The sequence below is a fragment of the Canis lupus genome, chromosome 21, assembly GCF_003254725.2.
Source record: "Canis lupus dingo isolate Sandy chromosome 21, ASM325472v2, whole genome shotgun sequence".
NCBI classification, from domain to species: Eukaryota; Metazoa; Chordata; class Mammalia; order Carnivora; family Canidae; genus Canis; species Canis lupus.
This window is the reverse complement of record NC_064263.1, coordinates 42,955,743-42,972,137: the sequence shown is the minus strand read 5'-3', so window position 1 is coordinate 42,972,137 and position 16,395 is coordinate 42,955,743. Positions and strand designations below refer to the sequence as shown.

The 16,395-nt window shown below is 34.4% G+C and overlaps 1 protein-coding gene across 3 annotated transcripts in view; it reads right to left on the bottom strand.

Moving 5' to 3' along the window:
- PRMT3 (protein arginine methyltransferase 3) overlaps nucleotides 1-16,395 on the bottom strand; it is a 123,905-nt gene that overhangs the window by 75,891 nt on the left and 31,619 nt on the right. For all 3 annotated transcript variants that reach the window (XM_025459763.2, XM_025459764.3, XM_025459765.3), the window contains one exon: nucleotides 6,115-6,214. In XM_025459763.2, the coding sequence (XP_025315548.1) occupies nucleotides 6,115-6,214 (100 nt within the window). The remainder of the gene's footprint in view (nucleotides 1-6,114; nucleotides 6,215-16,395) is intronic.

The following is a 16,395-nucleotide window of genomic DNA, read 5'->3' as shown; positions in this document are numbered from 1 at the left end:
AAATATTATAAAACTGAAATAATTATACATATAAAACTGAAATATTAGAAAATAATTATACAAATAATCATACATTATTCCTAATTTTTATTCTCTTACTTTTCATTTTCTTCTTAAATCAGATGTCAGCATATCTGTGAAAAAAATACTTACAAACCACAATGTTTGTTTCATTGTTCAAGTACTTTAACTGTTAATATTTATAGCACTCAAAAATATTATTGTAAAATGTGTATTTTATACTTTTCCTAAAAATATTACGTTATCAGTATTGCCTAAAAATTGTATACAAGGCAGCAAGCAACAGAATTTTGCTTGAAACATAATATATTTTAATTCACTTAACATTAATACTAAAAATATCCCCAACCCTAATAACCCACATCTATCGCTGATTTTTTTTAAAGATTTATTTATTTATTCATGAGAGACACAGAGAGAGGCAGAAACACAGGCAGAGGGAGAAGCAGGCTCTCTACAGGGAGCCTGATGTGGGACCCAATTCCAGACTCTGGATCACGCCCTGAGCCAAAGGCAGACACTCAACCGCTGAGCCACCCAGGCGTCTGTCCCTCAACTGATTTTCATACTTCTTTGTGATTATAGTAGGGTCAATAAGTAAATGCTAGTCATGGAAACAAAAGATCTTGTGCTTTAACAAAGGGCTCATAAACAAAGGAGGAAGTACTAAGAATGCTCTTCACCCAATGTTAAGTCTTCACTTCACATATATTATCATTTTCAAGTTTTACTTATTGAATAACCTAATCAGGCAGCTCATTCATTAGTTATAAAGTACTTAAAATATCATACAACTTTCAAAACTTACTGCTAACTATCGAGATTTTATTATGTGCAGAAACTGCTTCAAGAAATTTAGATCTATTTAATGAATACTCACAAAACCCCTATGAAGTAGGTATTACTATTATCTTCACTTTATAAAGGAAAATTGAAGCACAGATAAGTTCAGTAACATGTCCAAAGGAACAAACCTAAGCAGCAAAACAGGGACAAGATAAAGCAGTCTGACTCCAGAGCAGTACACTTAGCCCTATCTTATGCTACCTCCCGGCCTTCGTGTGCTCTGCAGAAAATTATAAATCAGATCACATTTGTGGCCAGTGAATTTCTACGTGGGAGAGTTCTCTTATGGTGTATATTTGTTCATCACTTACTAATACTAAGCATTAGTAACAAACAGGAAAGCCTCATGGGGGTGGTGTCTGAGAGGAGTCTTAAAGAACTACTAGAGTATGCCAGATTTGGAAGATTAAACACATTAAGAGAAATAAGACAATTTGCTAACACATATTTTACTCTTGCTAATCATGAGTATCTTCTATTAAGGGGCTGTTTCTGCCAGAAATACACTAACAAAAACATGATTATAGAAATAGAAATAAAAAGACATTAAAACCATGATCTTTGTCATTTACAGAACATTTTTAACAGTTTTTTTTTTTTTTTTTTTAAGGATCTTATTTATTTATTTGAGAGAGCGAAAGAGCACAAGGGAGAGAACCTGAAGCCGACTTCACAGTGAGCAGCACAGAGCCCAATTTGGGCTCAATTCCATGCCCATGAGATCATGACCTGAGCAGAAACTAAAAGTTGGACACTCAACTGACTGAGCCACCTAGGTGCCCCTTAACAGCTCATTTTATGTAGCTCTGTCACATATTTTTGTTTTTTTTTTTTAAACTGATACTGATTTTTTTAATACTGATTTTAATTTTCATTAAATTTTTTTAAATACAAGAAATCCTGCAGTGAAAAGACATCTTTTTCTCTAATGGAACAATGAAAGAATAAAAAATGCAAGAAAAAATGTCAAGAGGCATAGAGTTAGGGAGGAAGTAGGTCTTATATTTTCGTATCTTGAACCACTGAACATTTGAGATTATTTAGGAAATGTTTTTAAATAAACTATACATACTAAATTTGTAAAATTTATTTTGCTTAAAAATTTCAGAGTAATAAATAAAAAAATATATGAGTTTTTAAAAAAACTCTTACATTTGGGTCATTAGCATATTTCTTGTCCAAGAGGAAAAGCAAAAACACACCTGTACAACTGAAAATTTGTGTTGTTAAAAACAGATCAGTAAAGGTCACCTATCCTTCTGGCAGTTGGCTGAAATGCCATGGCTCCACTGTCAGACCAAACGAAAGGTGACAAAAACATTTCTATATCCACCAGTTTATTTATTTTTTTTAATATCCACCAGTTTAAAATGTGACCTATGACAGGCTTTGTGGTCAGTTTATGAATTGTCAATAAGCCAAATCACAAGCCATATTTTTTAAATGATATCTTGAAGTGCTATTTATCAACAATAAAGAGTATTAAATATGAACAAAAGATATCCCATTATTGTAGGTGTGGGTAAAATATTATTTATTTAATATTGGTTAATTTAATCACTTGTTTAATACCAGTTATTTATTTAACTGATAACAATTTTATCAAATAGAAATTCCATTCAATAAAAATGAAAATGTAAAATTAAAGTGAAGCCTAAATCTGAAAACTCTTAACTCTTAAGAGGCAAATGATGGCTTATTAAATAATATGCTAACAGCAATGATTTGGCTTCTTTTTTTATTTTTTTTTTAAAAGATTTTATTTATTTACTCATCAGACACACACACACATACACAGAGAGGGAGGGAGGGAGCGAAGGGAGGGAGAGAGAGGCAGAGACACAGGCAGAGGGAGAAGCAGGCTCCATGCAGGGAGCCCCACGCAGGACTCGATCCTGGGACTCCAGGATCACGTCCTGGGCCAAAGGCAGTCGCTAAACCGCTGAAACACCCAGGGATCGGATCCCCTGATTTGGTTTTTAAAATAACATTCTTAATTAAGAATATCCTCCAAGATAAAGGCAAAGTTCATGAATAGCTGTAGACAAAAAAAAATGTATCTAGATTAACATGGAATACTTAGTGGACTACAGGAGAAGAAAACACATGTACATCTCTGCAACATATGATGCCTACATTGCTACAGTGCATTACAAGTCCATTAAACATCTGAGTCCAAGTTTTATGCAGGGTATATTTTTTGTCCTTCCTTGTTGAAAATACTTTTCAAAAAAGGGTGAAAAATTATATGCTATGGCTTAAAACTGTTTCTTTCTAGACTTTTGTATATTACCACCATAGGTTAAAAAAAAAAAAAAGGGGGATCCCTGGGTGGCGCAGCGGTTTAGCGCCTGCCTTTGGCCCAGGGCGTGATCCTGGAGACCCGGGATCGAATCCCACGTGGGGCTCCCGGTGCATGGAGCCTGCTTCTCCCTCTGCCTATGTCTCTGCCTCTCTCTCTCTCTCTCTCTCTCTCTCTCTGTGTGTGTGTGACTATCATAAATAAATAAAAATTTAAAAAAAATAAAAAAAGACAGGATTCTATGCAATATATTTTAGTTTTAAAAAATGCTGGTTCATAGAAATGTGGGCTTAAAATGGATTTCAAATATTCAGTCATTTACCACTTGCCCATCATTTCAGCCAAAGTAGGAATATCTGAAAAATGTTGGATATATTTTAGAAAGCATACCTGCTCCTGTTTAATGAGGTTTTTGGAATCTTCCAGCTACTCAGCTCAGAAATCCTAGACGTACCCAATTTAGGAGAAGACTTATAGGATATAGAAGGTACTATAATTGATATTGCCAATTTCCAAAGTTGACTCAAAACATTCCAGCACAAGCTTACTTAAAAAGCTTAATGCAAATTTCATTAGAGAAATAAGGCTATCCAAAGTTGACTGCCTAAGAGTAACTGCCATAAATTATAGTGTCTTACAATGTCTCCATCTAATGCATTTAACACAATCTGCTAGAATTCAATTCCAAGGATGCCTATAAGGAAAGGGAGACAGTAAGATAATGCAAGATCTTAAGTTATACCTTTCTGAAGAGGAGTAAGGAAAATTCTTAGTTAACACTTCCTGAATATACTGATTTATTCTCCCTAGTGGAGGTCTTCTGAAAGCACCTTGGTTCCAAACCACTGCCTTTCATTCCAGGTTCTAGTGACTCAGGATTGTTTGTGTTACAATGCCTTCCTAATAAAGGCAGAGATCACATCTGACCAATGTGATCCAAAATGAAAGGTATCCTTTACATCAATTGCATCTAGAAGAACAGAAACCATAGGTCATGAAAACAGAGAAAAATTAATGCAGGAAGTTGGTTACAGAAAGGGTAAAAGATATGGTAAGTGATCAAGAAGGGACTGAGACAACTGGACATTAGCAGATGCCAGGAAGGAGCTACCATTCTTAGCTAGAGAGACAAAATGAAGAAGCATTGCTACAAGAGTCCAGGGCCAGAGTCACACAGTGGACACTGGAATCATGACATACTTGTCCAGTGCGAATTGGAGTCACACAAAAAAATAGCCTCTGCCAGCAATACAACTAGAGGCAAACAGAAACAAAGAAATGCCTGGCTTCTCCCTTTCTTAAATCTCCCATTAGTGTTCCCCATTGGGTTTCCCAAACCCCATGGAAGACAGCTATCCCTGGAGCATAGAAAAAAGCAGCCTGCAGACTTAGCCCTCCTTCTGTACAGAAGCAAGCAGGAGAAGAGTATAATATGCACCCGAGGGCTAGTAAGCCCAAGACCAGCACAGCTTTTCAATAATGCTCATACTGTAAATGTGACGATCTCATAAATTCACTCATCCAGCTAATTTTTTGTTATATCAACTGGCTCTAAGATTTCAATTGAATATTAGTACTTCTAGATCATTTTTCAGATTTTAAAATGAATATTCTAGAATATCAGTATCTAGAAGTATAATTCTGCTAGGCAGGGCAAGAACTACCCAACTAATTATAACCAGATATGCAAAAACATTCAACTGAGGTGATAGAAAGTTTAGTAAAGTCTGTCTTAGTTTGCTTATATCTTGATTTGGAGTAATTTAAGAGATGCATTTTTCCAAAAAAGTAAAATGGTCCTTGGAGAAATAAGGATGTCAAGCCAACATTAGGTGACACTATTTTAAATTATTGTTGAGTAAAAGTCTCAAATGTGCTTTCTCCAAAGCACCGTTTGTAGTCTCTAAAAAGACGCTGGATTTTTAATTATATATAACTAAATCTACACCTTTTCACCCAATTCATAAAAGAAATCAGAGTACTGACACAAATTCTTTGGTAGAAAAAAAATGACATTGTGATTAAAAATTACTAAAAGCCAATCCTACCATAAAAATATCAATATACTCTTTGATGTACAAGAGAGTAACTGCTAACAGTGACCATCACCAACTCTAGATTGAAACCTAATATATTAAATCTGAACATTTCAAAAGCTCCTTAAAATCCCTGCTATTTTGCTAGAATTATTGCTATTGTTTATTCAAAATTTATAGATAATTATAAAGCAAATGCATTTTTTTCTAAAAATTTTTGATAAATTCATTTAGTGAAAACATGTATATCAAATACAGGTTTTTTTTTAAAGGCTTAAAACTCTCCAAATAGTTAAGAAATCTTTATCTAGAAATACTAACTTGTCTTCATCAAATTGGCACATCAACAAGTCAAATCAGTTGTCAAATATCATTAGTTTCACTTTATATACATTTAAAAATAAATATCCTGTGCCCTGACTTAGGATTTCAAAAGCAAATTCTAAAGTTATATAACATATCTCAATTTTATTATTCTAATCATGCTAATAAGTTCTATTTTATGTGACAAAGGACACTGACTACATGGCTTAACATAAGAAAGATAGGACAGTCAATATGATAGCAATAGTGGCAACATTGTGTTAATTTTGACGAAATAGTCCTAGTAAAAGTTCTTAGTAATCCTCAGAGGCTTTTCAGCAAACACATTTAGGTCTCTACAAATTTAGAAAGTAGAAACCTAAACCATAATTCTTTATTATGATTTTAAAAGTACAAAGCAGCTAATCAGCCAGAAAATAAATGCCATATCAGAATAAACTACCATAAAAAGATTGTAGCTGTTTTTAATACAATGCTGTCGCTCTGCCTTTTTTCAAACATAATTAAAATGCAGAAAAGTATTACTTTATTCATTGCTTTCTTTTTTTAAAACCAAAACAAATCTTTTTTTCTGCAAATACTTACCATCCACTCAGATATAATAACATCCACTTTTTCTACAGGAAGGCAAACTTCTTCAATTTTTCCTTTAATTAGTGTAATAGTATCTTCAAGTTTATTTAGTCTGAAAATTACCATAAGGAATCAAATTAGTATGTTAAGTAGACTCAGAAAACCAGTCAAATCACATATTCTTGGTAACTGTTACTATTTTGTACGTTCGAAGTTTGATTATTCCCTGAGCACAAGAATTACTTTTTGATCACTGCATGAATGTCCAAGAATGTTTCTGATCAATATGGCAATACCCTGAACAAATATGGAAAACTTCAACCTGAAATGAAATCTGAATTTTATCAGGAATACATGTCAATAAAGTTACTTTTTGTTTTTCTTTAAGGGAGCGGTGGAGAGAGACATATAGACAACAGTACATTTTAAAGCCAAGTAGTATGTCACAGTGGAGAGAGAACTAGAAGCCAGAAGCTCTTTATTTGAACTCGAGATCCTCTTGTAATTGTCAGCTAACTGATCTTCATCAAATTATATGATAATCTTCTGTGTGCTCATGTGTAAAAGAGAATAATACCTGCCCTATCTACTTCACAGTCTATTATGAGAATCAAGTATTTGTGAAAGCAGTACATACATCCTCAGGATATATTTCCTCAAAATATATGCTGCATGCATGAAACCTATCTACTACAATCTTAAATTATTTAAACTTATCCACTAACACTCATTAGGTGTTTTTATGTGCTTGACCTAAGACCAGCACATATTTTTCACCCTTCGTTTGCAATTTGAAATAAACAACGGAGTTAAGGAGATGATTTTAAAAAGCTAAAAGCAACCTGCTAAGTTTATACCTAGTTAAATAAATATATTCTCAATCCTCAGAGGATGTACATTTGAACTATAAAGGATTTTTTTCTGCTAAGGAGGATGCCTTTCCCCAAATTCACTGAAGTCTTATTTACATAAAATTAAATGCATTCATTTAAAGGTAATTTTTTTCGATTTTTACAAAATAGAGATATTTGAGCAATCGCTATCATCTTCAATATTCATAATATTTCTATTCCCTTGAAAATATTCGTTAGAACTCCTTCCCAGAAAATGCTCCTGTTCACAGGCAAATACTGATTTTCTTTCTTTCACACTACATATTAGATTTATATTTTGTAGAGTTTCATATAAATGGAATCACAGCAAATGTGTTTTTGTGTGCGGTTTCTTTCAATAAGCATACTTTTTATAGATTCATACATACTTTTGTATCACTAATGCATTCCTTATTTCACTGTGCAAATAAAATAACTTTGTTTATCCACAAACCTGTGGATGGAATTCTAGATTATTTCCAGCTTTGAGTTATAATGAAAAACGCTACCATAAACATTTATGTACAAGTAAAATTGCTCTGTCAAATGAAAGCATCTAACTTTTAAAGAAACTATCAATCTGTTCTACAAAGTACATATACAATTTTACATTGTACCAGCAATGTATATGTACATTTTTGTTGCTTCACATCCTTGTCAATACTTAGTATTGTTAAATTTTTAGATTTTAACTGTGTGACATCTCATCACTGTGATAAACTGCATTTTCTGATGATCATTTTCCCTACATGCTTATCAGCTATATCCCTACACTGTTCAAATTTTTTGCCCATTTAAAAAATCAATTCAGTTGTATTCTTATTATTGAATTTTAAGAGTTCTTCACATATCCTGATAAAAATCTTCCGAGATTTACGTGTAGTAAATGATTTTTACTACACAGTGGCTTTTTAATTTTTTACTGGTGTATTCTGAAGAGCTAGTTTTCAATTTTGATAATGACCAATTAATCATTTTTTCTTTTGTGGTTCATTTTTGGCTTACACCAAGTCTTTTCATCACCTGTATTCTCTTTTAAAATTTGTTTCCACTTGAGTTAATTTTTCCATATAGTATCATACTCATTTTTCCATAACAATATCTATTGACATTATGGAAAAACTCTTACAAGGGATAGTTTTAACTTTCTTGAAGAAAAAGAATCACTAACCCATAGGGTTACTTTGGTATCTTTGTCAAAAATCAGTTAACCATATATATGTGTTAAGTTTATTTCTGGACCTTCAATTCTGCCCCAATGTTTAAATATGCATCCTTACGCTAATACAACATTTTCTTGATTACTATAGCTTTAAATTAAGTAATAAAACCTGACAGTGGGGGATCCCTGGGTGGCGCAGCGGTTTGGCACCTGCCTTTGGCCCAGGGCGCGATCCTGGAGACCCGGGATCGAATCCCACGTCGGGCTCCCGGTGCATGGAGCCTGCTTCTCCCACTGCCTATGACTCTGCCTCTCTCTCTGTGTGTGACTATCATAAATATATAAAAATTTAAAAACAACAACAAAAGAAACCTGACAGTGTAAATCCTTCAACTTTATTCTTCTTTAAAAAAATTATTTTGGCTATTCTAGGTCATTTTTGTTTCCATATGAATTTTAGCATCAGCTCTTGGTAATGTACCACACTTTTCAGTGTTGCTATCTTAGACATATTTTATTAAATTTACCCCTAAATGTTTGATGATTTGGATTATACTGTATTAATCCCTTTAACACCATGAAATATCCTCCTTTATTCCTGATGAAGTTTTATGTTTCCTTTGTATGATATTTACAATTCACTTCAACTTTTTAAATGATTTATGTTTTGTTTTTATAACATCTTCCTCCATTCTTTTACTTCTAACCTATGGTATTTTTTATATTTACACTAGATTTTTTTGAAGATATAGATGAGTCTTACTTTTTATCTAGCCTGATAATCTCTTTTAATTGAATCTTTAGAACAAGGACTAAAAACTTACAGCCTTCTAGCCCATGCCCATTTTTGTACAGTTCACAGGCTTAGGCATTGTTTTTTTGTTTTGTTTTGTTTTGTTTTTATAATTTTTATTTATTTATGATAGTCATACAGAGAGAGAGAGAGAGGCAGAGACATAGGCAGAGGGAGAAGCAGGCTCCATGCACCGGGAGCCCGACGTGGGATTCGATCCCGGGTATCCAGGATCGCGCCCTGGGCCAAAGGCAGGCGCTAAACCGCTGCGCCACCCAGGGATCCCGGCTTAGGCATTGTTAAGAAGGAAGAAGTATGAGTAGCACCAAGTGACAGAGACCACAGGTGTCACACAAAGCTTAAAATATTTATCTGGCCATTTAGCACTACATAAACATAGCTAAGACAAGGAATATAGTGAGAAGACCTAGAACAAATAAATGAGGTCACAGAAAGAGAAGAAATAAAAATACAGAACAGAAAAAATACTTCAATAATGGATGAGAATTTTCTAGAACTGATAAGAAGCATTAAGCCACGGATGAATCTAAAGAATCTAAGACTAATTTCTTTTAAATTTATACATTACAGTACAACTTCAATAAATCAAAAACAAAGACAAAATATTCAACAAAGACAGGTTACCTCCAATAAAAATAACACTTACTCTGACAGGTAACTTCTTAATAGCAACAACAGAAGCCAGAAGGCAATGAAATGATAATACCAATGAACTAGAGCAGAAGTGAGCAAATTTTTTATTAAATTGCCAAACATGTATTTTAGACTCCAGGCCATAAGGTTTTTCTTTTTTAATTTAATTTTGGTTTTTCTTTTTTTAAAGATTTTATTTATTTATTCATGAGAAAAGCAGAGAGAGACAGAGACGTAGGCAGAGGGAGAAGCAGACTTCCATGCAGGAAGCCCAATGTGGTTGGTACTAGATCCCAGGACCCCAGGATCATGCCCTGAGCCAAAGGCAGATGCTCAACCACTGAGAGCTATCTACGTGTCCTGCCATATGGTTTCTGCTGCAACTATCCAAGCATTATTGTTGGATAAAAGCAGCAATAGACAATACGTAAACAAAAGGGCATGGCTGTGTCCTAACATTATTTATAAAACAGGTGGTTAATCCATGGCTGAGGTTTATGGACTTCCACACTGGAGCATTATCATACCAACCTACAATCGCCATGCAGAGAAAAATGCTGCAAAGTACATTTTTGAACAAACCAACACCATTTTGTTTGACTATAGCCATAAACGCACAATGAATAAAATGTTAAAAGAATTAGTTCAGGAAGAAGGAAAATGATCTGAGATAGTGAACTATGAAAGAATAAGAAAAGAGGATGGACATATGGATGACTTAATACAAAGGATCATGAACCACAGATTTCACCCAGGGTCAAGCTTTACAAACAATTTCAAAAATACAGGCAATTAAGCGGTCCTAATTAGAGGGAAGTCTGGGACATTAAAGGGAGATTCTTTGGTCTTTCCTCCTTTATGTTAGGCATGTATTCTTTTCACCCACAGTAGGTATCATCCCTAAGTAAGGAGCCCCTCTCCACATACTAGATTATTCTCTACTTATGAGTCTCTTGATTGCCAAGGTCTTTGAAATTATTTTTTAAAAGAATTTATTTACTTATTAACAGAGAGAGAGCCAGAGAGCACAAGCAGGGGGAATGGCAGAGGGAGGGAGAAGCAGGCTCTCTGAGGCGCTTGATCCCAGGCTCCTGTGATCATAACCCAATCCAAAGGCAGCCACTTAACTGACTGAGCCACCCAGGCGCCCCTATCTTTGAAATTATTAATGAAACTTAATATTGGGTAACACCTCTGTGCAATCAGGTTTCTGTGAGTCTGACTGGAAAATGTTAGCTCACGATGGTGCTGTTAAGAGAACTCTCATATAGATCCATGAATCACAAAAGCTTAGGACACTTTTTAAGCCAGACTAAAAAAAAGGAGTTTCTAATCCTCAGATGGTTACCTAGGTATATATGGTATGAAATGGGAAAACTTAAGAGAAACTGGCCACTAGCTTGACAGAGATAGGTAGGCAGAGGGGAAGATAGTGAAAAATTCTATTCTCTGGCTGTTATTAGCATGTCTGATAAATGCCAGTCCTTTCAGAGAGGAGATAATGGCAAGAGAAAAAAACTAAGAATAGTTTTTCATCTTACTCGAAGGCCCCCTTGCGCTTATATGGCTACTTGGGGAAATGAAGTATCCATTAAAAAAGTAATAAACTTTGACTATGTATTATCCTTAAGATCATGCAGGTAGGACAAGGTCCAGAGGCCTCCTGAGTGCTGAGAGTATTTTGTGAAAGAAATAAAGCCTTTCACAAGACATACTAGAAAAGCCTAGTGAATCATAATTGGCATGAACAATCCGGAGGATGCATCACTTATTTTACATACAACAGAGTAGAAAGGATGACTTGGGTTGAAGATAGAGTCCTACGTGGTGGTGAACAGATGCTTCTAGGTGGTACAACTAAACTGCTTAGTAAGTAAAAGCTGGGCTACAGTATACCCATGAGGGTAACTGCTCTGCCCTCTTCCCAATGCACAGATGGTCCTCTGAAGCAGAAGGAATGCTGTGAGTGCAAGTAAATTTAGACTGGCTTTATAATAATTATATAATTGAATGTTAATGACAGAGATGATGAAATAGATGAACTCAATGACTCCTCATTCTTGAGCATTTTCTGCAACCTTGTAATATGTCATCAAGAGACAATATCTGATTAATTACTAAGAATAGGACTGTGTGATATCCTTGATATACAAAAGATAGGAGGGGTCAACAAAAGTAGGAGTAAACAAAAACCAGCTCATTGAGGAGGACAGTTTAGATGGCTTTGGATAAACAGTGTGAAAAAGAGGAATTAGATGAGTTGTCTACTAAGGGGTTAGTAACAAGCTTTGTAGAGGATGGTTCATATCCTAATAGGGTCATTAAGGTCTTTACAGGCTTATTCTTAGCAGAAATTATTGCAGAAAATGGTATAAGAAAGATACCTGAGAAGTGTAAGGCAATGAGATACTGACCAAGGTCAGAAGGTAGACCAAGGAAGAAGTTAAAACAGCTGACTCATGATTCATGCACAATCTTTACTGAAGGATATTCAACCCCTGGGTGAATTTTCCATTAAAATGCATTATCTGGAATGTTAGAAATATTAACAATACATTTTGATATAATTTTCAGCGTCCAAGTGTTTCATGTTCCTTATAGAAATATTTTGTATTTTATTTGCATATTAATTTGTTTCAGCACCTTGATAATTTTACTATTATAGGACTTATAGTTTATTTCCGAAGTCCATATTTATAAACAGATTTTAGTGAATAAGAACAGTTTTCTTTCTTCATTTATGATTCTTATAGCTTTCTTTTTATTGCCTTGCGGTACTGAGATCTCCTTTACAGTGTTAAACAGAAACGGTGACAGCAGGTATCTCTGTCCTGTTCCTGAACTTAACACAAATGCTTTCAATGCTTCATCAAAGTATGAGCTATAGGGCTTGTGGTTTTTTTTGTAGAAAATATATAACATGTTTGGACATTTCTTTTTAGCTCTGGTTTGCTAAAAATTTTAATACATTGATATACTGAATGAATATGGAATTTTATCAAACCATTTTTTCTGCATCTATTGAGATGATCTCAAAAGACTGTTCTGGTTGATGTTCTCATACTTAACCAACCTTGTATTCTTGGGATAAACTTTACTTTCCAATATATTGCTCAATTAGTTTTCTAATATTTTGATTAAGATTTTTGCATATATGTTCATGAATGACTAACCTGTAATTTTCTGTTCTACTGCTTTAGTAGAATTTTGGTATAAAGGTTATACTGCCCTCATATATGGGTGTTTGATTCTTGACAAAGATAAATAACACTGCAGAGAGGAAAGAATGGCCTCTGTAATGAACAAGACTGGGACAAACAGGTCATTTAAACATGCTACAAAAAAGCCTTAAACAAGAATGTTGCTACATGAAAATTGAGAATTTCAGTACATCAAAAGACACTACAAAGGAAAAGGCATGTAAGAGTGAGAAGACATTTGCATTACAAAAAAACCTATAAAAATATAAAGATAGTCTACAAATAAGTAAGAAGATCCAACTCAACAAAAATCTGAGGAAAGATATAAACAGATAGTTCACAGAAAAGGAAACTAAAATGTCCAACAATCACCCAAAACGGTATTTAGTGTCATTAACAATCATAGAAATGCAAATTTAAATTACAATGAGGTGCTATAAGACCAACTGGAAAAAAATAAACACCAAAAAACTCCAGTTATACATACCATGAATGAACACTAAAAATGTCAAGCAAAACAAGCTAGACAAAAGAATGTATATCGTTTCATTTATTTAAAAATCAAAGTTGAGTAAACTAAACTATCTTAAATGGATGGTGATGTAAGTCGTTAAAGTATTAAGCAAACAAAAGAAGTGGTTACCATCAAAATAAGGATGGTAGCTCCTCAATCAGGCAGAGGCAGCATCCTACTGTGAGAGGATAAATGGAGGTGGTGGGATTCTAAAGCGTGCTAATGTTCTCTTTCTTGTTATTTATGCACATTTGCATTTAAAACATTATTTACATTTATGTACTTTTAATACTTATATTTCACACACAAGTTAAAAAAAAGGATGCTTACATTATACTTGGGTTTTTTCAAAGAAGTACTTAATAAAATTCTGATGAAACTGCTACAGTTGCTTACTATATACTGAAATAGTTAAGGCTCTAACAGTTACAAACACTTCAAAGGCAAAAAGTGAGCTTCTTAAAAGAGCAAAATGTTCCCATTGCCTAGAAATATCTTCAGAATGCTAATGCTGAAACAAGATGTGTTCTGTAAAAAGGCCATCTGCTCAGGCTGTTTATTGTCTGCTACAAGTCATAATCCTACTTGCATCAGTAATTACTTGTTCAAATATAAACATAACAGGAAAGATTAAGATTTCAGGCAATACACACAAAAAAAAGACAAAGGCCATAATTCCTAGTAATTCTGTATTAAACAGCTCAACACAGATATCATTCACATAGATAACCTCTTTCTTGAGACTGCTCATCTTAATCACCATCTGATTTCCCATTCATGAAAAAAACCTACGTATTTTACTTACTTTTCTCAAGTGGCTACTCACTAAACCTTTTTTTTAGCATAAAAGCATGCCAAATAAATTCTATCTCTAGAATCACCTGCTCAAAAACAAGCATAGCTTTAATCTGTAGAAATATGACACTGTAATAAAAAGGGTATTTTAAGTGAGTCTCTATAAATCCAATAAGCACCGAAATCATCTTATTTTTCTGAGTAAAAATTTTGCTAGAAATAAGATGAGAAAGTACTGGTCGTTTTATCTTAAAAATAGAAATTTAACTTTCATTTCATGATACAGGAACATCAGCATGATTAATTATCTTGTACTAGGCATACAGAGATGAAAGACACAGTCCATACACTTAAGAACATGGGTCTAAGGGAGACAGAACAGCAAACAGCATAGGGTATCACAGGAGCTTATATAAAAAGCCTTTAAGTAAGTGAGGGACATTTGAGTTTAGGAAAAGACACAGCACTCACTATATATACATATACACAGACACACACAAACATACATATACACATATATATACACACACACAAATATATGAATAAGGAAGGGTCATCTCTGTGGGCACAAACTGCCTCTCTATGTATGTATGGAGGAAAATGGTAAATCTGAAGAACTATAAATGGTTCACTATGATTAAAGCAACAAGAAGCATATAGTGACAAAGTTGAGAGGTAGGGTAATACTAAAGAGTCTAGATTTTACTTAAAGGCATTAAAGAGTCATTTCAGGACTTTTAGAATGGGAAACAAAGGATCAAATGTGTAATATACTTCTGCCCAATGTGACTTAGATTAAAGACCTGGTCTAGGTCCAAGAAGAACCTGGTCTAGTAGGGAGATAGACATGCAAGCAGCATCATGGAAGTTCATGCAATGAATACCTATAATCAAGTAAGTGACATCTTAAAGTTTGTGACAAAAATATAAAGTTCATCTAGAAGAATTCATGAGTGCTAGGAAAGGGCAGGGAGGGAATATAAGTATGTGTAAGGTGTAATATTACTTTGCTTTCATTTCACTGTGGCATCCAAGCACAAATACTTCTCTTGTTCCCAAAGCACACTGAAAAGACAATAAAGCAATGCAAAACATAATAATAAATTGATAAGTGGATCAAGATTTTAGAAGCAAAGACTCTGATATCTTAGTGGGAGAAAAAGGAGGATTAAATTATTTTGGTAAACCTTCTTTGGTAAAAGGAGGATCCAGTGCTTGGTGCACACGAGAGAAGATTAGAGTGGAGGTAGAAGCCATTCTTCACAATACAGACCCTTGGAGTTAAGAGGTATACAAGGTGGAAGTGACAGACACTGAAAAATCAACAGAAGAAAGGGAGGTCTCCCTCCACTCCCTTCAGAGACAAAACACATACCAGTTACCTTTATTAAAAAATCCAGTCCTCCATTCATGAATGCAAACAAAAAAACAAAGACAAGGACTCTTAACAATTTGAGACAAAGGGTAGATGTAAGTACACCCCATGAAAAATAACTATTGCCAGGCAGATCATTTCAAATGCAGGCCCCAGACATGGAGCCAAAATAAGGCTTGTATTCCTTGAATACAATGAACTGCCTCCCTCCCAAATGTATCATTTGTGTTTACAAGTGTGTAGCTGTGGAATTACTAACATTAAGAACATTTACTGTTTAAAATTAGCAATAACTCAGCTTCTAATACAATGAAAAGAATTGTCTGGATTCAAGCAGAGAAAATAGGCTTTCAAGTTTGATGTTGATTTACCTTTGACTGTTTAATGTCCTGGGTCTTGAAAAGTCACTAATTTATATATTCATTCATTAAATAAGTTTTAAATTGAATACCTACTATGTGCCGTGTTACCTTCCCAGGTGGTTGGGACACATCAATGAACAAAAAAGAGAAAAATCCCTGCCTAACCTTGAGGAGCTGAAATTCTGGAAAATTTACTTTTCTATGTATTACATCTCCTGACCTAAGTTTTAAAAGCCTTAGGCAAAATGCTGACTGTGATCTCTCACACTAGGATCACAGGTACTCTTTAGTTTCTTCTTTATCCTCGGTTCCAAACACAAAACACATCCTTTTCCCCTTTCTTTTTTAAAGGGGAGGAGAACTGAGTAGGGAAATCAGTCTGACTGCCCTGGGGACGCAAAGGGAGGCAGCTGCTGGGAGGCAAAGGCAAAGTTCATATAACCAAGCCAGTTACATGCAGCTATATGAATTCAGGTGAGAAATGTAAGAATGTGAATTAAGACATGTCAATGACAGATGAGGGATGGATTTGAGAAACATTAAGGATTCTCCATTAACAGGATTCT